Here is a 22,908-nt window from a genome sequence, read left to right on the forward strand (position 1 = left end):
CGTCTGGTGCTAAATCACTTTTATCTACCTTCAACAGTTTGGGGATTTGTGGTTAATTTCAAAGTCATTCACTTTTATTATTGTGCTTGTCGAAACTTCCCCATGGGCAACATTATATGGTCTGAAACAGTTTGTTTTCGATGTTCTTGACACATGTCATATATCTGGACCTCTGCCTGCTCCGTGAGCCACACCTTGATGACCAGCTGTATCCTTCTGTTTAAAGCAGTGGGCACAGAACCAGAGCACTGCTTGGAGACCTGACAAAGATTTAATTTGATGTGAATCACTTCAGTCTCTTTTCAGTGTTTCTGGAGGCAAACTTTATTATCTGCTTTTTAGACACATGTACACTTTTTTCTTGCTTCAAAGTTCACAGAAAAGTGGGGGAATTAAATTTGACAGGAAAATTGTGATAATGATAATTACAATTTAGAAGTGATCTATGATCAGTGTTGTCTACCCAACAGCTGTTATGCCTTTAAATCGTATTATTACCATGGTTATTATAGATATTAATATTGTTTCTGATGCCACCATGTAAATGTTGGGTTTCAGCATCAGCTGATCATTATTTAGAAAGTATTCACCAGTTGTAGTTACATAGAAGCAGCCGTCATTAGTTTTCATTTTCATTTTACAGTCTAATCTTGTATTTGTGTAACTTATTTCTGCATTATAAGTGGCACGTGTTAACCGTTTAATATTTGATATATGCTTTATGTACAAGTTGCACGTCTCCAAAAACAAACAAACAAACAAACAAACAAACAAACAAACAACAACAAAAACTGTTCTGTATTTTGCAAGAGGATGACCATACACACTCACGTACTGTAGGTGGCGGTATGAAAATTATCTCTAGTTTGCAACCAACTATTTAATGCAGAGAAGAAGGATGGTCACGATGACGTATTTCCTGTGTCGTGGCGACTCACTGTGGAAGCCGCATGTGCGGAAGCTAATGCAGTGTTTTTAGCGTCTTACACTTTGTGTTTTTGATGAAATTAACACCAAAAGGTATAAAATACGGATTCTTACTTTGGTTGATTGTAAGTGTAAAATACTTGAATGAATAGAATAGTATTGCCGTGCTCTCTCTCTCTCTCTCTCTCTCTCTCTCTCTCTCTCTCTCTCTCTCTCTCTCTCTCTCTCTCTCTGTGTGTGTTTGTGGTTTAACTTTAGCAGCTGTTTGGGCAACAAAAAAGATTTAAATTTTATGTGTCTTAACAACAAAAATAATAGACAGGAAATCGTATGATCAGATTACCTTTTTCAATTTTATCACTGTCATTCCTATTTTTCCAAAATAATATATGTAACATTTAAACACTTATGTGCAGTTCTAACGCTTTGTCTTTATAAAGTTTTCCACCAAATTCCATAGAAAAGTATGTCCTGAGTTTTTTCTTACAGATTATTTTTGAATGTAAAACCTGGCAAACAATAGTGACATTCAGCATAATAACGGAAAGCACTTTTGAAATCACACAACTGGGTTATTAACTTTGTCATCAGTTTAGTCAATTAATTTAAAAGGGTTTCTAATTAATAAAAATCAATTCTAATTAAGTACTGTATAAGCAATAAAGAAACACTTTTAATATGACTCATTCAAATGGTCCCTGGCTCACACAGTCTGTACCGTGTTATCCATCACCAGTTTTTAATCTGACTTGGAGCTAAAAGTATTAGGGGTAAATGTCCTCAAAGTTTGACAATTCTGTCTCTGCTTATATACCAGGGTTATGTTTAGATTTGTTACATTTGTCACAGAAGTGAGTACTGCTCGATTTGAGAGATCTGCTCATATGGCCAGTCTGTGCAGCTGTTGTGTCTAAGATGAGGGAAAATCATATCTGGGTATGACCTGGCTGAGTTAAGTTGTACCCTAATTTTACAAGAATTGCTGGCAGAATTCAGCATTGAGAAATAAAGCAATGATCGTAATGTATTGTGATAATGATGATGAAACTCCAGCCATATTATGATTTTGCACTGTGACACTCTTAAAAAGTGAGCTCTGTTTTCTGGGAAACATGTTTTTGCAGAATAATTCATTTCAAACACATTTTGAGTATTTTATGGAAAGACGAACTGCATGTAATGCTGCAAACTGTCTTTGATACAGATGGCAGACACAATGCAGGAGGAAACTAGTGGTATAAAATTTGCAGAGCAGCAACTCCGGCGTCACGGCTGGAAACATGGTAAATTACTTGATCTGGTTGTGCAGAATGGTGGAATGTGACTGTGTGCAAGTTTCTTATTCAGTCCACTCTGCCTTAGGTAAAGGTTTGGGCCGAGATGAAAATGGCATGACAGAAGCTATCAAAGTGAAGGTTAAATGTAACAAAGGAGGGGTGAGTATTCAAAGATACAGAAAACATTTAATTTGTTTTAACCATTGGGTGTCTCTGGGTATTTTCTCAACACCCCCCACACACGCACACTTTCAGTAATTCACCTTTTAACTATAATGCCCATGTGTTGTATATTAAAAACACAGCAGTCTTAGCTTTCAGACTATTTCACATAATTGTCTGAAACACTGTATAGCGAAATAATTTGGCTTTAAAGCTGAAGAAATGAAATGTTTTTCAAACATTCTTCAGATCTTTATTGGAAATCCACCTTTATTCATGTGGACAAACTGTTTTGGTTCTGTAAATGGGTTGACCAAAGTCTTGGGGCTCACAAAAGTAGGTGTAATATACTTGTATAATATAATAAGTGTAATATATTTTCATATATCAAAAAATTGTAGATAAGTGAAAACTAAATGTTGAAAATGAAAATCTGTATTATTATTATTATTATTATTATTATTATTATTATTAATAATAATAATATGCATATGTCGCAGACATGAATGAGCGAAGCTCGTCAGCATCTCACAATGTCATTTAGGCCCTTCGGACTTTATTTTGAGTAAATGCTTCAGGGGAGCATTAGCATGGCAAAAACCTTTCAGCTTCTGTGGGAGCTCTGCCTCCCCCAGACCCCCTGCCTTTTTAAGCATTTTTCTTTATTTGCCTCTCTCATGCCTGGAAAAGCTCCTCGCCATCTAACCATGTCCTTTAGGTCCTTCAGACTTTTTTCAGTAAAATCGTTCTTGGGAGCATGAGCATGACTAAAACCTTTCAGCTTATGCCCCCCCCAGACCCCCTGCCTTTTTAAGCATTTTCCTTATTTTGCGTTTCAGCTTCTGGAGGGGCTCTGCCCCCCATACTCTCCACCTTTTTAAGCATTTTTCTTTTTTTTGCTTTTCAGCTGCCCCCCAATTACAGCCCTCTTAACTCCCTACCACTTTAAGCATTTTTTTTAATGTAGTTGTAAATTAATATTCAAAGTTTTCAGCTAGTTGACAGTAGGGCTGTACAATATGGCCAAATTGTTGTATCTCAATGTTGTCATATAAATTGAAATTCATGTAAATGTCACTTATATACATGCTGTCCATATTCTTGAGCCGCTTAGGTGGTTAGGGAGCGTTCCCATGGTATAAAAAAGCTTTTCAACCTACCATCCCTGGTTCTCAAGACCAGGCACCTAAGTGGGTCTACTCTATTTATTTATTTATTTTTTAGGTATTTATGTGTACCTTAGTAAACACTAGTAGAGTTCAACTTTAGATTTGGAATGTATAATAGAAGCTATACCTTACTGAATTTTCATATCAGTATGATATATGATATGACTATGATTTGACAAAGTGCAGAAACAGTGAAAATTAAACATTCTTAAACAAAACTAATAATACCACTCTAATTTTGCACTCATCATAAGATTAGGATACTGTGCCCTCCAAAAGTATTGGAACACTTGGAATTTCACACATTTTAATTTGTTTATGCCATTTTAAATACTAGAAAAACAAACAAAAAAAAAAGAATTAAAATTTCTAAAATTATCTTCCTCAAACTCAAAATGAAAGCAAATCTCTAATGCCGCGTTCACACCGGGCGCGACCAGACGCTACAAATTCGCGTGTGTCGCTCTGCTTGGGTGGACTTTCGCTGCGAAAATTCGCCCTGGTGTGTCATCAAATAGGAGGAGCTTCCATTACGCTTGCCGGCTCCGGTTGTCAGTCAAGTTAACATGATGGACCTTGATCACACGGAGCGAGTTGTTGTGAAAAGCTCCCAATACAGAGAGTATCATTATTTGCTGCAGGAGCTGTGTCTGGGTGACGGCCGCTTTCAGCGCTCCTTCCACCTCTGCAGGACCCAGTTTGAGGATAAACTGTCCCGTTCGCGCGCGCACATGTAAACAATAAAAAAAAAAGAAACTCCGCTGCTTGCTGCTCCTCACTCTTCCCCCAAAAAACTCTGTCATAATTGTGTTTACAAACCAGTCACCATTTGTTTACATCTGTGTAGTTAAATAAAATATTCTCTTCAGACGATTCGCTCGCACGCGCACGTAAAAAAAAAGAAAAGGAAAACGCTCCGCTCCCCGCTGCTGCAAGTAGGGCTGCTGTTCGTTCCAAAAACTCTGTCATGATTGTGAAATAAAGGACAAAAGAGACATAAGTCCTGCTCACAGGCTGCTACCAGATACAGGACATGTTCACATCTTCAGTCAAACTCCAGACATCTCCACGTCACTACATATTCAGTCCCTGATTGGTCATTGCGGCGCGACGAGATGAAAAATTTCAGATTTTTGAACTTGGGGAGGAGGGCAACGCGATGTGACGCGACGCAATATCGTGCCACAAACGCGCAAAACGCTCAAAATTGCTTCACTTGCATCGCTTCACTCGCGTCCATCGCGTCGTGCTGTGCGGTTTGGCGCCAAAACACGTCCTTACATAGGGATTACATGGCAACCTGTGGCTGCAGTCGCTCGCGTCGCGCCCGGTGTGAACGCGGCAATAAACTTGATAAAACCTGTAAATAATAATCAGTTTTAGTGCCAGTTTTCTTCAGACAAGTCAGGGGATGGAAGCATGCACATTTCCAAGTCACTGAATGTGTCTTGGACTTTATTTACATCAAATATGAAGAAACACAAAAGTTTCTTTCACCAAAACATCAAATCTAGGCTTTCATCTCAAATGCGCTTTCTGTCAAATTGTAGCTCAACTTTCAGATCTTCTTTTTAAGAAAATCCTCCTCTACACCACTTCATCAGGAAGCTGGATTTTATATTTTTAATTATTTTTTATCAAGTTATAGAGATTTGCTTTCAGTTTGAGTTAAGGAAGATAATTAAAAAAAATGTATTTGAAATAGAATAAACAAATTAAAATGTGTGAAATACCAAGTGTTCCAATACTTTTGAGGGCAACTGAGAAACAGTGAGGAGCAGCATCTTACTTCTTATGTACAGTGAGGAAAATAAGTATTTGACCCCCTGTCAGTTTTGCAGGTTTTTCCACCTACAAAGAATGGAGAGGTCTGTAATTTTTATTGTAGGTACACTTCAACTGTGAGAGACAGAATCTAAAAGAAAATCCAGAAAATCACATTGTATGATTTTTTTTAAATAATTAATTTGCATTTTATTGCATGAAATAAGTATTTGATCCCCTACCAACCAGCAAGAATTCTGGCTCACACAGACCTGTTAATTTTTCTTTAAGAAGCCCTCTTATTCTGCACTCTTTACGTCTATTAATTGCACCTGTTTGAACTTATCTGTATAAAAGACACCTGTTCACACACTCAATCAATCACACTCCAACCTGTCCACCATAGCCAAGACCAAAGAGCTGTCTAAGGACATCAGGGACAAAACTGTAGACCTGCGCAAGGCTTGGATGGACTACAGGACAACAGGCAAGCAGCTTGGTAGAAGACAACAACTGTTATGATTATTTATTAGAAAGTGGAAGAAACACAAGATGACTGTCAATCTCCCTCGTTCTGGGATTCCATGCAAGCTCTCACTTTGTGGGGTAAGGATGATTCTGAGAAAGCTCAGAACTACACAGGAGGACCTGGTCAATGACCTGAAGAGAGCTGGGACCACAGTCACAAAGATTACATTAGTAACACATGATGCTGTCATGGTTTAAAATCCTGCAGGGCAGCAAGGTCCCCCTGCTCAAGCCAGCACATGTCCAGGACCGTTTGAAGTTCACCAGTGACCATCTGGATGATCCAGAGGAGGCATGGAAGAAGGTCACATGAGACCAGAATAGAGCTTTTTGGAATCAGCTCCACTTACCATGTTTAGAGGATGAGAACAACCCCAAGAAAACCATCCCAACCGTGAAGCATGGGGGTGGAAACATCATACTCTGGGGGTGCTCTTCTGCAAAGGGGACAGGACGGCTGCACCGTATTGAAGGGAGGATGGATGGGGTCATGTATTGCGAGATTTTGGCAAACAGCCTCCTTTCCTCAGTAACAGCATTGAAGATGGGTCATGGCTGGGTCTTCCGTAAGAAGCATTTCAAGGTCCTGGAGTGGCCTGGCCAGTCTTCAGACCTGAACTCAATAGAAAATCTTTGGAGGGAGCTGAAACTCCAGACCTGAAAGATTTGGAGATCTGTATGGAGGAGTGGACCAAAATCCATGTCGCAGTGTGTGAAAACTTGGTCAAGAACTACAGGAAATGTCTGACCTCTGTAGTGGCAGACAAAGGCTTCTGTACCAATTGTTAAGCTCTGTTTTTCTCGGTGGTCAAATACTTATTTCATGCGATAAAATGCAAATTAATTATTTAAAAAATCATACAATGTGATTTTCTGGATTTTTTTTTTTTTTTTTTTTTTTAAGATTCTGTCTCTCACAGTTGAAGTGTACCTATGATAAAAATTACAGACCTCTCCATTCTTTGTAGGTGGGAAAACCTGCAAAACTGACAGGGGGTCAAATACTTATTTTCCCCACTGTATAGTGCAGCAGATAAGAGAATATTTAGAGTGGAATCCTGCAAATGGTGATACAAACATCAAATTTGTCACAAATAATCCATAGACATGAACTCTTTAAAAAATAAATAAAACTGATTGGCCACTTGAATTTTCAATAGGCAGCCAGGTAGGGGTCAGTTGAAGAATTACACAGGGGTCAAAATCAGGGGTGGGCAACTTGTTCCAGAAAGGGCCAAGAGGGTGCAGGTTTTCTTTGCAGCCACTGATTCCACCAGGTGATTTCACTCATTAACTGATTCCATCTGCTCAAAGTGATATTAATCAGTGAAATCACCAGGTGGAGTCAGTGGCTGCAAAGAAAACCTGCACCCTCTTGGCCCTTTCTGGAACAAGTTGCCCACACCTGATCTAAATTAAAAGATGCTCCAATCATATAGAAAACTACACCACATTATTTGCCTGATCATAAAGATTCCAAAAAAGGTATAGTTCGGACAATCTGTGACCGAATGTTATGGAGTTATGAGGTTAATGCAGCTAGAATGGTGACAAAGGTCAGTATCAGTTTGTACAGGGGTCAAAAGTTAAAGTTGCTCCATTAATTTTCCTCCAACTGTATTTGTGCAGAATTTGATGCTTGTATCACAATTTGAAGGATTGTTTCAGTTATCTGCTGCACTAATAAGCCAACATGAACAACCTGCTATCTTAGTTTAAAAATATGTACATAAGGCAACCCAAATTAAAGGAGAAATGCTGCTTTTAACAACCTGGACCTCATTTCTGTCATAAAATACGGTCATTTTCTCACCAATATGTTTGGTGTGATTAGAATTCCATAGTTCAAACGACATGTTCAGTTCAAATCTGGAGCACACATTTTTCTTCTACCACTTTTTGTGGTACACAGCACAAACTACTGGACAGGAGGAACCTAGCAGTCAATGTGACTCACTGATTTGAAAATGCAGGTCTTTCAACCAGACGTGTGGTGCCGTGACATGCCACTGGGTTCCCGCGAGATTCCATGGGATCTCGTTTGTCAATCCAGGAAGTGTTTGACTTTTGAACATTTCCTGTTTTACTGTGGATTTGAAAATTGGCACTTCCTGTTTAGGACGCCCTGCACCATGAGCAAGCATCGTGCCGCTGTGTGGCGCTTCGCTCATATTATGATTTGCTTGCCTGTCATTCTGCATTTACAAAATGTTAGTGGTATACCGGTCATGTGCTGCATATCAAAATATTCAGAAGAATCTCAACTTTCAGAATGTGACACACATATACAACACTGTATAGAAATAACTTGGCTCTAAACCTGAAAACAAGAGGCTATTTTTTTTTTCTTTTTGAAAATTCTAAAAAAAAATTTTTAAGCAAGCAAGAAAGAATTATGCAGTTATTGCACTTGTTTTCAGAGCAGAAGATTCCCAGTTTAAGGCCACCCCTGCCCATTCTCCATGTGATGAGTTGTGTCAGGAAGGGCATCCGGCCTAAAGGTTGTGCCATATCAACATTCATTCATTTTCTATACCCGCTTACTCCAACCAAGAACCGCGGGTCAGGGGGCTGAAGCCTATCCCAGCAGTCATAGTGTAAAGCAGGGTACACCCTGAAAGGGACACTAGTCTATTGCAAAGCCACACATAGACAAACACAGTCACACCCACACCTACAGCCAAATTAAAGTTTCCAATTAAACTAACCTCCGTGTCTTTGAATGTGGGAGGAAGCCAGAGCACCCAGAAGGAACCCACAAGAACATGAGGAAAATATGCAAACTCCACACAGCAAGGCCCCAGGTGGGAAGCGATCCCACAGCCTTCTTGCTGTGAGGCAGCAAGAAGGCTAAAGCCCTTTTCACACGGGGCCCACTTCGAGTTGCGTCGTGTGGCGTCATGACGACGCCACGTGGAAGCCACCCAGTGCCGAGACGATGTAGCTCAATGCCAACACAGCGTGAGGGATGCAAAGGATGAAGTGAATTGGACGCTAAAAATTAAACATGTTTAATTTTTTTCTGCGTTGAGCACAGGATGCAGAAAGGAAGAGGGTTCAACGCAGGTCAGGGCAACGCGACAGTGCTCAACGTGACTGGAAGCCACACCCTCACAATACAACGTTACTCAACGCCAATTTATGATTCCTGCTGCGTTCCATTGTTCTCGAATTATAAATCACGCAGGATTGTTTTTATACCGTGTACACAGTTCAGTAAAACCACACGCTCAAAAAGGGCACAGAAAAAAAAATGCTGATTGCAGTCTGACTGCTGCTGCAGCTACTCGCACTTAAATTCTCTCACAAATGTGTTTAAATAAAGTCCATAAAAGTCCTGCTCACAGACTGATTGCCAGAGACAGGACATGTCCACATCCAGTAAAAAGTCTGGACATCTCCAGTCCACTCACGGACGATTCATTCATGCGTGCACGTGAGGGTGATTCTTTAACTACGGGCACTATTGGCCTTGTAAATGTAATTTCCACCACACCATTGCCTTACAATATAAAGCGCCTTGGGGCAACTGTTTGTTGTGATTTGGCGCTATATACATGTGCTCTGATGTCACTGTTTATCTCCATAGAAACTACCCAAACAATCTTTCATACAAACTGTTTAAAGGGACATTACAGTGTTGTGGTGGAAATTACGGCAGTAGTGTGGGACAACTACATTTTGTTTAAAAAAAAAATCACAACAGTTGTATGACATTGAATACCCCAATTATGTTTTGATTATTTTACTGATATTTTATTCAGAGATATTTTAAAACATTAGAAAAAAACGTTTCTTTACCATTCATTTTTATCATTGAAGATCAAAAGTCTGGGTGTGGGACAAGCACCAAACAGCAATATTTGCATATAATGATGCTGAAAAAAGGTGAAAAAGTCATCATAGACTACTAGAACAAATTTCTTAGCACACTTTCATTGTAAAGATAACTATAAAAGTGTGAAATTGCCTCTTTTTTCTGTTTTTCATACAATATGATCAAAGGACATAATAGGTGCCCGTAGTCTAAGAATCACCCGTGAACAATTAAAAGAAAGGGGGGAAAAAAAAAAAACTGGCTGGCTGCAGGCAGTTCCTCACTCTCCCCCCAAACTCTCTCATCATTCTGTTAAATAAAGGACAAAAAAGGTCATAAGTCCTGCTCACAGACTGATTGCCAGAGACAGGACATGTACACATCAAGTATTACTCCAGACATCTCCACATTTACTCACAGATGGCTTGTTCGTGCTTGCACACAGCTTGCGGTCAAAGGAAGAAAGATTTATCTACGAGGTCTGTGATAAAAGTAACGGACCTTATTTTTTTCAAAAACCATATGGATTTGAATCACGTGTGATTACATCAGACATGCGTGAACCGTCGTGGGCATGCAAGAGTTTTTTCACGCCTGTCGGTTACGTCATTCGCCTGTGGGCAGTCTTTGAGTGCAGAGTCGCCCACCCTCTCGTCGTTTTTTCATTGTTTAGGAATGGCTCAGAGACTGCTGCTTTGTTTGATCAAATTTTTTTCAAAACTGTAAGGCACAACTGAATGGACACCATTCAATAAATTCAGCTGGTTTTCGGTAAAAATTTTAACGGCTGATGAGAGATTTTGGTCTGGTAGTGTCGCTTTAAGGACGGCCCACGGTGCCTGACGGCGATCTGCGCTTCGAGGCGGCAGCATCTCGCCGTTTCAAGTTGAAAACTTCCACATTTCAGGCTCTGTTGACCCAGGAAGTCGTCAGAGAACAGAGAACTTTCAGAAGAAGTCGGCATGAGGAGTTTATTCGGACATTCCATTGTTAACGGACAATTTGTAATGAAAGAACGTGCAGGCAGAGTCGCATGTCGGGCCAGACCCGACCGCGGGGGGTCGCGACAGGAAAAACACCTCCGTTGGAAACCTTAACGGGCAAGTTGGAACATGCCCAAGCTGTTAAACAATTTCTCAGTTACTCACTTGTTGAAAGCCATTAAAAGCCGCCTGAATTTTACAAATGGTTTTCAACACGGAGGTGTTTTTCCTGTCGCGGCGCACAGAGTTGCCAAGTCGTCACGGAAACGACTCGGCGAATTTGCGCGCACGTCTTTCATTAAAAAATGTCCTTAAACAGTGGAATGTCCGCATAAAGTCCTCATGCCGGCCTCTTCTGAATCTTCTCTGTTCTCTCACGACATCCTGGGTGAATTAAGCCTTAAATTAGGATGTTTTCAGGTCGAAACAGGCCGACGACGGCGCCTGGAAACATTGCGCGACGTCCCGCTCCGTGGGAAGTCCTTACAGCGACAGAAACACCCCATAATCTCTCATCAGCCGTTAAACTTTTCACCGAAAACCAGCTTAATTTCTCGAATAGTGTCCACTCGGATATTCCTCACAGGTCCAGAAAAAATGTTGATAAAGCAACGCGCGCCGTCCGCAGCGGCTATTCAGACAGAGATTCTGACGGGCGGGGTGGAGCACTCCTCACTCAAGGCCTGCCCACAGGCGAATGACGTCACCGACACGCGTGAAAAAACTCACGCATGTGCACGAGGGTTCAAGCATGTCTGACGTAAAAACATATTAATCAAATCCATTTATTTTTTGAAAAAAATAAAAAGGACCGCTTTTTTCATCACAGACCTCGTATAACAGATCGCAGCCCTGCACAAGAACAAATATAAACTAGAAGATAAATCAGAGTGCACAGTCTGGCTGCAGCCAAACTGTGCACTCTTTCTCTGTGCAGAGAACCTGCAGGCTGCATCCTCACCTCCTCTCTGCCCCCTTGCTGCGCGCACCTGATGCAGACATTCCTGCGTCGTCATGATGCCACATGAAGCAACTAGAAGCAGCGCCGATGTGAAAGGGGCTTAAGCCACTGTGCCGCCCCTGTATCAACATGCAGATTTCAGTTAAATTTTTTATTTCTATAGCGCAAAATCACAACAAAGCTGCCTCAAGGCGCTTCACATGAGTAAGGCCTTGAACTTTACCAACCCCACTGAGTAAGCACACAGGCGACAGTGGAAAGGAAAAACTCGCTCTGGTGGTAATGAGGAAGAAACCTCAAGCAGACCAGACCAAGAGCTAACAGACCCACTGCTAACAGTTGCAAGGTTTTTACAGATTGTACAAGAATTTATTTACAAACAGAAGAGCATCACAAACAGAGTCCTTAATTAAAACTAGAGTCCATCTTGGGTCTCCAACACAGTGCATATTAATGAGACCCAAGCTACAGATTTCTCTAGGGTTGGCATTTTGACTGTTTGGATTCAGGCATGGTTCCAAAGTAACGTATATAATATAGGGCATCTGACATAAAACTTGTCTTAAATCAATATGCAACTCTACCTCTGATCTGCTGTGGCGCCCTCGTGTGAAAAACAATAGTGCAGCAGATAACCATATCAATTGTGCACTTTATGAAGAAAGCATGAACGTTTTACCAGTGTTAGTTCATAGCATTGACTTTAATTTTAGATGTGGAAGTAAGCTGGATTTGACCTCTGAGGACTGTGAGGTCATTGACCTCATATACCATTAAACGCATGGTTTTGCCTGCCGCTGTAGCAATAGAAGTGCTTTTTAAAGATGTTGCATCTAAATAGTGATGTCTCAATCCCTCACAACCTATTACTACAAACACTGAAGAGTTGTGAACTGCATAGAGTGAGGTCAATGACCTCTGAAAAGTAAAAATTTACTTGAAATAGGTAGAAAAATACAGTTAAATACACTTTATTTCTGACAATGTGGAAGCCAGCCGTAAAATTTCAAAACAGAATTGATCATACAGGTCCAAAACTTTTCTTCAATTGCCAGCAATTGGATTTTGATCTCAGCAGTCTCCTGAACAGAAGCACAGTGCAGTGCACTTGAGTGCTGCCTTGGTGCACTTGCAGCGTCTGGTGAACCCCTTCTTGCAGCCGCAGTGGATTAGTTCATGGCAGGATCTTGCTGCTTCTGGGAGGGTGGTCCACAAAGGCTGCCATCCAGTTGTGTCCTTTGTCCAGCCCCAGTCAGATGGGTACAGCAGTTCAGGTTCTGGAACTAATGACTGGTTCCAGATGTTGGCCTGGTAGCTAGCATGCTTGATGTGTTGCACGAGAGCTGCCTGGGTGGGAGGAATGTTCTCCAGAGTTCTGGCCTTGCGTGCAAAGAGCTGTTTCCTGGCATTGTTGACCTCCATGATGTACTGGTGCGGTCATACATGAGCACCACGAACCTCTCGAGCAGTGGCATTGACTCCTCACTAACCTCTTGTGGCATAGCTGCAAGCTCACTAAAAGCACCGGTCACCTCTGGGAAAGCCTTCCACGTTTCCCACTCGGTTTTCTTTCCTCTACCAGAGAACGCTGATACGGTATCGCATCCTGTCAGAGCATGGAAGATGGCAAGAGTTGAACACTTTCTCGGATCCATTGTTGATACGAGATCATGAACAGGTATGCACCGACGGCTGGACCCAGTATCGAGAGAAATCCATAGCTCGTCTGCTTTGATCTTGTCAAATAAAGCAACAGCGACTACCAGGACATCAGTGTCAACTGTGCGAATGGTCACCTTCTTGCATCCTTTCAGGACAGTGTCTGCCACATGGAGAAGTAAGCGGGTGTCGGCCTCCTCATGAGAACATGGGGCAAGGTTGGACAGGTTAGACGCTGCAGGAAAGCAGAGGACATCGGCCCCACATGTTGCGTACAGCTCCTTACCATCTTCCAGGGGACCACGAGTGGATTCCCGTGAGAGGAAACTGAACAATTCAGTTTTATTTTCATCTACACGAAGGAAGCTCTGAAAGCAGCCTGTTCTTCAGTCTGGTGGTGTGAATCCGGCTCTCCACAGTGACCCCAAGCTGCTGCAGCCTGACCTTGTACAGCTTAGCTATGCCTGTGAGTTTGAAGACTGGGGCACTTCCCTCATCACTACACATGTCCTCCATGAATACGACTAGCTCTGCAAGGCTATACCATGTAGGCGATCATGCTCTCCATCATCATCCTTGGGTGCAGCTTGTCTGGCTCTGTTATACAGTGCACACAAACATGTGTTGTGGTATTTAGCCTCAGTGGCTATCATGTCTCCTGCGGAAAGCTTGGCTAGCAAAACCGTGTCCTCAAGGTCACGGGCACACCTCCGCACGTTCTTGTCCAACTGTTTGGTGGCTGCTTCATGTAAGCCTTCAGAACCAGCAGACTTGTCACAGAAAAAACATGTGGGCTCTGTGGACTTTGGACGCATGTGAGCAGATTGCTTGTGGACAGCTGGATAATTACTAGTTTGTTGGCCAGTAGTTGATTCTGCTCGGCTTTGCTGGTTGAACATTTTCTTGTTGAACCTCAGGTGACATTTCTTGTGTCACTGAGCACTGTGTGCCCTCAAGGTGGCTTCCACACCATCGCCATCATCCAGTCTCTCTACCCTGAGATCCATTGGCATGTGCTGAAGTTCCTGGAACCGAAGAAGGTCCTCTAGTTCTAGGCTAGTTCTGTTAGGATTAGTCTATGGCAGTATCTACAATTAGACCAACTAGCATTTGTAGATCAGGGAAATCAGAAAGGAGGAGATCCTGCAACAAACACAGTGCATTAGAACCAACCACCACATAGAGGATAACCAACCACCTGCACAGTGACTAAGCAATGCAATCTCAGTGGGATATTTCTACACTGCTGTAACAGTAGACTACATGTCATGCAAAATAGCCAATTTTGTTTTTATAAACCCTATTTACCTTATTTGTAGATCTACAAAGTATAAGGTAATTGTAGTTTATAAGCTAGTTGCAGTTTCAAAGCAACACTGTCTTGGACACTCCCATGAGCAGCCATGTGTTTTACATTTTCATTCCAGAATGGCAAAACACACCAGGTGGACCTGTTCTGATGGGAGTTGTATCAATATACACCAGGTGGCACTTCATATTTTGCACAGAGCTGGATGGGGCATTGACTATAAAATGCAGACATATTTTATTAGAAAAAAGATACAAAGATAAACACATATTTTGACAGTGTAACTATCAAGTTGTAATCAAAGGGTGTAAAAACATCAATATTTTGGTGCTCTGAGGTCAATGACCTCTCATTGTCCTCAGAGGTCAAATCCAGCTTACCTCCACATCTAAAATTAAAGTCAATGTTATGAACTAACACTGGTAAAAATTTCATGCTTTCTTCATAAAGTGCACAAGTGTTCTCATATTAGAGCTTATCCGCTACACTACAAGGGATAAGCTGAAGGGACTTACTTTTATCTAGAAATCACCCTGACCATCCATCTGTCTGTCCATTAGCTTTTATCAGCATGAGTTCCCCTCAACTTGTTGATGGATTGAAATGAAGACTTGAAGTGTGCATCAAGGAAAATTATTCTGATGCAGTAACTTCAATGGCCGATAATTTGAAAATTATTTTGGTGCAGTTTCTTCAAGAGGAGATAATTGAACTCTCTATTTGTAATACATCATATGAATGAATGATTTTTTTGAATGTTTGTTATTCAGCACGCATGCACAGACAAAAACTCTCATTTACAAAACAAGTCAAGAGAAAACAAAAATTAAAACATAGAACAAAACTCAAACAATTTACCAATTTAGTGCGGCTGAAAGGGTGTGGGCAGAAGCAAAAGCTTATAAACGCCCACCCCGTACATCAGTTTCTGTGTACAAACAAAAAATAAACACAAAAAACAATTACCGGTCAGCAATGTAACGCAGTGAAACATACAAAGTAATACAACAGACAAACAAAAAAATAGCCACACAGTCAATTTACTTAATTACGCAAACTATAACAAGTTAATATATTATTTTTATACAGTCTTTTAAAACAAGCCAATGTACTGGATACTTTAATACAATCCAAACAGTCATTCCACACTCTAACACCCTTTATAGAAATGCAGTGACTTTTAGCAGTAGTTCGAATCTTTCTTCTATCGAACACCAAAGATCCACGCAAATTATAACTGGACTCTCATTTTAAACAGCTCCTGGACATGATGAGCCAAGAGTCCATTTTTAACTTTATACATTATCTGTATTTGCCAGTTGCATGTATAAACAGACCTGTTTTGCTTCAGAAGTTGACAATCTCTGTTAATTCAAATATTTTAATGTAACACACTTATTACCATAGATATGTACAATAATTTCTGGACTATATGCTGCTACTTTTTTCACACCCATTGAATACTGGCTTAATACATCAGTTAATGCTGTCCATTGATTGGCTGAAGGCTGAGGTCCTCGTGGAGTAAATTCATACACTGAGTAAATATAAAGTCTTACCTGTTCATCATCACATTGCGAAAAAAAAATTATCCACATAAAGCCTCTTGATTTTTGAAAATGACATCTGAAAATACTTTTAATTCCTTGCCGTCCCTGAAGAAAAGTCCCTCTGTGACACGGGCACTTTGCTCCGCAGTTGCTCCATCAAATCAGTCAGCGGAGCCCCCTCCCCGGGTCTTTGTCTTTTGCACCACAAGTTGAAAAAGTCACAGCACCTCATTAACTTCTCATTTACCACAGGCACCAGGCGATTCTGGCTGCACACGATGGGGAAAAAAAAAATGCTAAAATTACTATTTTGCCTCCGTGTGGCGTGGAGACGCTGCGCAACACTGCGTGCACTGAATGCCATGCTCATCAATATTTATGTGTAACACCTTCAGAAAAAAGCATTTGTGGTACGTATTAAATTAAAATTTAAAAAATCTTTCTGTGTAGAAACTCCCCTATAGGCAGTTGGTTGTATCTCATGTTACAACATGGATACCTGCGGCTTATAGACAAGTGCAGCCTATTTATGTACAATTGTGTTTTGTTTTTGTTTTTTTTTTAATTGGTGGGTGCGGCTTCAGAAATTACAGTACTTGAATGCAAGCAACTAAGGTGGGGATGGGGTATAATTTTGCAAGCTTATTCATAGTTCTCCAGTTCGTGTTTGGGTCTAGTATCCTGTGTTAGACTGCTTAGGGGCGAAATGACTTTCCAAGTGTTCAAATATTGAGTTTTTCTTTTATAATCTCTTACCAGATTGGCCATAAGGAGGGGGAGCAGTTCACCTTCCAATGGTGGGATCATGTCTTTAATAAGGCCTCTTCCAGTTTGAAGGTGGAGTCTGACCAGGTTTGTCCTTCCTCAAAAATTCTGAATGCAGCTCAGCTTACCATCACCATCAGAAGTGGCAGAACAAGAATGAATGAATAAATTATTTGATATCTTGGATGTTCTGGGAAGGCTGGAGGAAACAAAATGTCTTCATTAACGAGTTACTGCATTCATGGATTATATTACCAGCATATGGATGTATTATAAGTATTTCAGAGAGCCATATAATACAGCAAACTTAATCAGACATTTGAGGAAGCACCATGTTAAAGAGCACAAGGATTTTTTTTTTTTTTTTTTTTTAGCAAAGACCAGAAAGACGAAAAGAGCTGGTGTAACAGTATAACTTCCCCCCCGGCTAGCTTCCCCCTCCCCCGGGGAGTTCCATATCCTAGGATATGGAAATTCCCCCCCCCCCCCCCCCCCCCCGACAGGCAACATTCCAACATTCCACTCTTGGAATTAACTCCAAAATGAGTTTAGACTGAAAGAGCTAGCGCCACTTAACACTTTTAAATCACTCTTGATGGCTCTTGAAACAAACCTGTAGATGTTTTAAGTAAGTATTTGACCCCCTACCAACCAGCAAGAATTCTGGCTCACATAGACCTGTTAATTTTTCTTTAAGAAGCCCTCTTATTCTGCACTCTTTACCTCTATTAATTGCACCTGTTTGAACTTTTTACCTGTATAAAAGACACCTGTTCACACACTCAATCAATCACACTCCAACCTGTCCACCATAGCCAAGACCAAAGAGCTGTCTAAGAACACCAGGGACCAGCATAAGGCTGGGGTGGACTACAGGACAACAGGCAAGCAGCTAGGTAGAAGACACCAACTGTTATGATTATTTATTAGAAAGTGGAAGAAACACAAGATGACTGTCAATCTCCCTCGTTCTGCGATTCCATGCAAAATCTCACTTTGTGGGGTACGCATGATTCTGAGAAAGCTCAGAACTACACAGGAGGACCCGGTCAATGACCTGAAGAGAGCTGGGACCACAGTCACAAAGATTACATTAGTAACACATGATGCTGTCATGGTTTAAAATCCTGCAGGGCAGCAAGGTCCCCCTGCTCAAGCCAGCACATGTCCAGGCCCGTTTGAAGTTCACCAGTGACCATCTGGATGATCCAGAGGAGGCATGGGAGATGGTCATGTGGTCAGGTGAGACCAGAATAGACCTTTTTGGAATCACCTCCACTTGCCACGTTTAGAGGATGAGAACAACCCCAAAAAACCATCCCAACTGTGAAGCATGGGGGTGGAAACATCTTACTCTGGGGATGCTCTTCTGCAAAAGGAACAGGACGACTGCACCGTATTGAAGGGAGGATGGATGGGGTCATGTATGAGGTCTATTAGAAAAGTATCCGACCTTATTATTTTTTTCAAAAACCATATGGATTTGAATCACGTGTGATTGCGTCAGACAAGCTTGAACCCTCGTGCGCATGCGTGAGTTTTTCCACGCCTGTCGGTTGCGTCATTCGCCTGTGAGCAGGCTTTGAGTGAGGAGTGGTCCAGCCCCCTCGGCAGATTTTCATTGTCAGGAAATGGCGGAATGATTTGGGCTTTTTTTCCATCAGAATTTTTTCAGAAACTGTTAGACAGGCAGCTGGAAACCATTCGAAAAATTTATCTGGCTTTCGGTGAAAATTTTACGGGCTTCACAGAGAATAAGGACTGTTACTACAGCTTTAAGGACGCTCGGCGTGCCGCGCTCCGTGCCACCATCGAGAGCCACTGTCGCGGCTCGTCTTTAGTCTTCTCAGGATGTCGTCTTTTAGATAACACAAACTAATTGCAAGTGATATGCTAGAAAATGACACAACACTTTAGAATAATTCAGCCTTAAGCAAGATAAAATGCACAGAGTTTTTAAGTTTATTTAAGCCTTCGACACAAAGCTTAGACAAACTGAGTCCTCTAGAGAGACTGAATAAGTGACAACCGCGCTCATCTATTTATTGGAGACCCGCGGGCATCGCTCCTCCTTCAACTTTTTTATTTATTTCATTCCTAAGACATGGTTTTCTATTGGAAGCGTCCTCTAGTGAACCCTAAGCAGGTGTTAGGCCATTATTTCAATGTGACAAACGCTCCCATTAAAACATGAAGGATTTACAACTGATTTTTTTAAAAGACCTTCAGCCACAGGTGCAGCTGGCCTGAGGCCCCCCCCGCACGTGGCCTCAGTCACACGTGCAGCTGGCCTGAGGCCCCTGCACGCGGCCTGCGGGAAAGCACCTAAAAGGCCTTGGAAAGCCCCTGACAGACTAAATGACTAATAGAGCCCTTTTTTTGGGTTGAACACCTGCTAGTTCAACCAGAGGACATACAGTTCGGATCAGGACACTTGATAGTTCATCACAGTTCAAATATGGACCTAAAAATTCTTCTACAGTCCCTCCTCTGGGACTCGAAAGAGTCCCATTACATCAACTATACTCTTGGGTTGTTTACTGACAAGACATCCTCATTTGTGCATTGCAATAAAAAAGAAAAACACATCACTCGACTTACTGATAACTCTGGTGCGGATATGAATATCAGTGATACTTCACACGGTAAATATATTGCAGTGCAGGTGAACCTACATACTAAGGCACAAGGTGAGCAATTAGCCGGATTATATCAACGCAAGGTGACATTCAAACAATGAGTTTTGGTGTAATTCAAGGCACTTAAAATGGCCACATAAAACAAGTTACAGCAACCTCTTAATCATGGCAAAGTAAAGGCTTTACATTGACATCAGTGCAACCAATCATCTTCTGGCATCTATTGACTCACTCAACCAGAGGCTCCAACCCATTATACTTGGTTCTACATATTATTTTGTTAAAGAGTCACACATGTATTACTTAAATGCATCAAATAACGCCTACGTTACCACTATTTAGTCGACCAATCAAGAAACTATTCTAAGGTTAGCGCAGCTATGTCTAATTAAATGATAAAACACAATAAATGGTTTCCCTTCATGTCCGTCCTTAAGTCATTTGCCTTAGTCAATCATATAATGGTTTTCATTATAGGCCATTTCTCAACATTTTCCACTTTGTTTTTCTTCTTTTTCAGCTTGTTTTCTAATGCCCGTTTTGGCCAGACACCAAATTTAGGCAATGCATGTCTCTTGAGGCATGCTATAATTTAAGAAAAAGGGGTCCCTATGGTGCATCTTTACTACTAAATCTACAAACACGCCGTGTAAGGGTCCCCTTTTTATAACTTTGCAATGTGATATCTATGTGTATGCATTTAGCTTTATCTGTGTTACGCAGATGATGGTAAGGACAGACATTTACCCAACCTTCGTTACTAACATATATCCTTCTTTGTTTTTATTTACACTCAGATTTCTGAAACCAGTCCGCAATTCAAACTCAAGAACCAAGATCATAGTCCGTGTTCAGTGCCATTACGTCAGTCCGCGCTCCTCAGCATTTACTCAGCATCTGAAGTTTTGGGAGAAGTTGGGGAACATGGGGAGGTTGGCCTTTCAGGGGTAGTGGGGGAAGGATCAGGAATTCTGGCTTTCAGACAGTCGTGCAGTTCTCTGATGGATCTTTCCAGCTCCTTGTGCTGCTTGGCCAGGTTGTACAGGGCCCCCAGAGAATTCTTGCCCACATTCAGGGTGGTGGTGGCCAGCCCTAGCTGTTCCCTTTCCATATGCTCCATCATGCAGGCTAGCATGTCCATACTAGACTGAAGACCACACAGTTGAGTATGGAGGCCCTCCTGAGCACAAGAGATGTTGGCATTGTCACGGTGTATCCTGAACAGGTATGCAGCTGTCTGACTTAGTTGTGGCATGATTTCCTCAAATAGCTCATGGGGAATGTGATTTGTGAGGGGCAGGAGCTGCTCCAAGGTTTTTGGAACAGACTCTTGTGGAAGACGAAGCTCTCGAACCAAGATTGCCATGTCCTGTGGGGTGACCATGACCAGATTAAGGTTGTGCAGTCCAGGGGACAGGAAGTACAAGGGGGAAGGCATTTCGTGTGTGGGGGGAGTATTGTTGATGTCGCACAGGCAAGTGGTTGGGACACTCTTGGCATTTAGTAGCCTGTACAAAGCTCCCCTCTGTCCTGGTGGGTGAGTTCGACTAAGGTCCACCCCTGCTGATCCTCCTCCAGAGGTACTGGGCTGATCAGAATATCTCTCCTGCCTTGGGGGTGGAAAGCTGGGGACAGGGCCTAGCAGTGAATTGGGTCTAGGATGCACTCGGGCGGTTGCTGCATATGGCCGACCTTGGCTGCCTCCCCTGGAGGGTATCGTTGCCACTGGCACATGTGACTGTCTCCATGGCATCTACGGAAGGGGTGTGTTCCTGAGTCCAAAGGGTCCTTCAGGTGATGGTGGAGTCCTCGGGCCGACTCTTGCTGCAGGCAGATTCTGTGAAGCCGTCATCGCCAGGTGCTGGAACGATGAAGATCCTTCTGTTGCCAACTGGTTTAGCTGCTGGATGGAAGGCGGCTGTGGCGACCAATCATGTCTCGACCATCCCTCCTGTATATCCTCTTCTCCAAACAGTTCTGAGAGTCCAATCAGACTTGATAGAGGCAGATCAGGCATAGGTCCCTGATCAGGGGAGTCTGGTCTCTCAGCCATACTCCTGTGTCCTAGTAATATACATATACGTTCATTATTACAGCTCCATGTCATTCTTTCAGATATTGTCTATCCTATCCCTCATTTTTGTGGGTGCATGAGTGTGAATGTAAATGTGCGTGCATGTCTTCTTCCTCGTCTACAATATCACCAAGCACGGTCCATCCCAGTCCTCCCTATCTGGGGTGTACGCCACAATATTAGGGAGCTGGGGGCTGTCGGGGAGGATAATTGGTATTTCATCCATTTCCATATATTCTGGTTCTCTGTCTGTTTCGTTTGTGCTTTCTTCCAGGGCTCGGATGGCTAACAGTGGGAGCTGTCCTACTGTGGATGAAATGAATTTATTGACCAGAAATTTTATCTAGGGAATACCACAACATATTACCAGCAAGACCGTCACCCCTGTTAGTGCCAAGATTACACCTATCTGGTATAACCAGTCTTTCCATGATATCCACCCTCTCCTTAGAGTCCCAAACAGTGAAAATAGTGGGCCAATATTCATTCCATTCCCTACAATGTATCCAGAATCGTCAGTTTCATTTCTCCCTCCTATGGAGTTACTTAACAGTTCCTGTTGCATCTCTCCAAGTGTGATTAAGAGCTCTGTCAAATTTCCGTCTTCCCCTGTACGCATGGGAATAGCTGTGCAACATTCGGTGGCTTTGATCATAATACAAACTCCTTGTTCATCAGCCATCATCATCTCGATAGCTAATCTATTTTGCATTGTCATTAGCGAGGTGGCGTGCAGTTGTTCGGTTAAGGCTCCTACTGCTGCCAATGTCCAGTTCAGGTATCTTTGCTGATTATACCACAAGTAATTAATCCACTGCACCTCCTGGAACCTAGAACGGATTTTTGGAGTAACCCCGAACAGAGCCAATGCCCATCCCCATTTATCCGCGTCTTCATCTGCTTTAACTCTGCTGCTGTCTATGGCTTCTAACTGTCGGGGTATCCCTTCTGGTATCCCGTTTCTTACTGTGATGTTGTAGTCTGTTTTAAACATCATTATTCCTCTTTTCTTACGAAGTTTCTGTGGCATGGGTTGTATTGAATTCGGCATTTCAATTACTGTTATTGCTCCTGTGAGCATCACAGGAGCACAAAGGCCTTTCCAATTCGGGGACAGCGATGACAGGAGTTTCCTTTTTTGTCCGCATATCCAAAAGATGTCAGCTAAGGGTACCGTTCCCTTAGCTAAATTTGGAGTAGATACCCATGAAGCATGGGTGAGATTCAGTCCAATTACAGACCCCCCTGTGGCCGGTACTATTTGTTCACACTGTATGCCTGCTGCTGGCAGGGTGTGACAGACGGTAATGTTCCATGCTGTTTT

At 42.1% G+C, this 22,908-nt stretch overlaps 1 protein-coding gene across 2 annotated transcripts in view; it reads left to right on the forward strand.

Moving 5' to 3' along the window:
* Nucleotides 1-930: 930 nt before the first annotated feature.
* gpatch4 (G patch domain containing 4) overlaps nucleotides 931-22,908 on the forward strand; it is a 46,672-nt gene continuing 24,694 nt past the window's right edge. Inside the window, exons 1-4 of one of the 2 annotated variants that reach the window (XM_034174223.1) lie at nucleotides 931-952; nucleotides 2,132-2,210; nucleotides 2,290-2,363; nucleotides 16,866-16,958. In XM_034174223.1, the coding sequence (XP_034030114.1) occupies nucleotides 2,132-2,210; nucleotides 2,290-2,363; nucleotides 16,866-16,958 (246 nt within the window). In that variant the 5' untranslated portion in view covers nucleotides 931-952. Of the gene's footprint in view, nucleotides 1,021-2,131; nucleotides 2,211-2,289; nucleotides 2,364-16,865; nucleotides 16,959-22,908 lie in introns of both variants that reach the window. The other variant, XM_034174222.1, reaches the window with a different exon arrangement.

The sequence above is a fragment of the Thalassophryne amazonica genome, chromosome 7 (genome assembly GCF_902500255.1).
Source record: "Thalassophryne amazonica chromosome 7, fThaAma1.1, whole genome shotgun sequence".
NCBI classification, from domain to species: Eukaryota; Metazoa; Chordata; class Actinopteri; order Batrachoidiformes; family Batrachoididae; genus Thalassophryne; species Thalassophryne amazonica.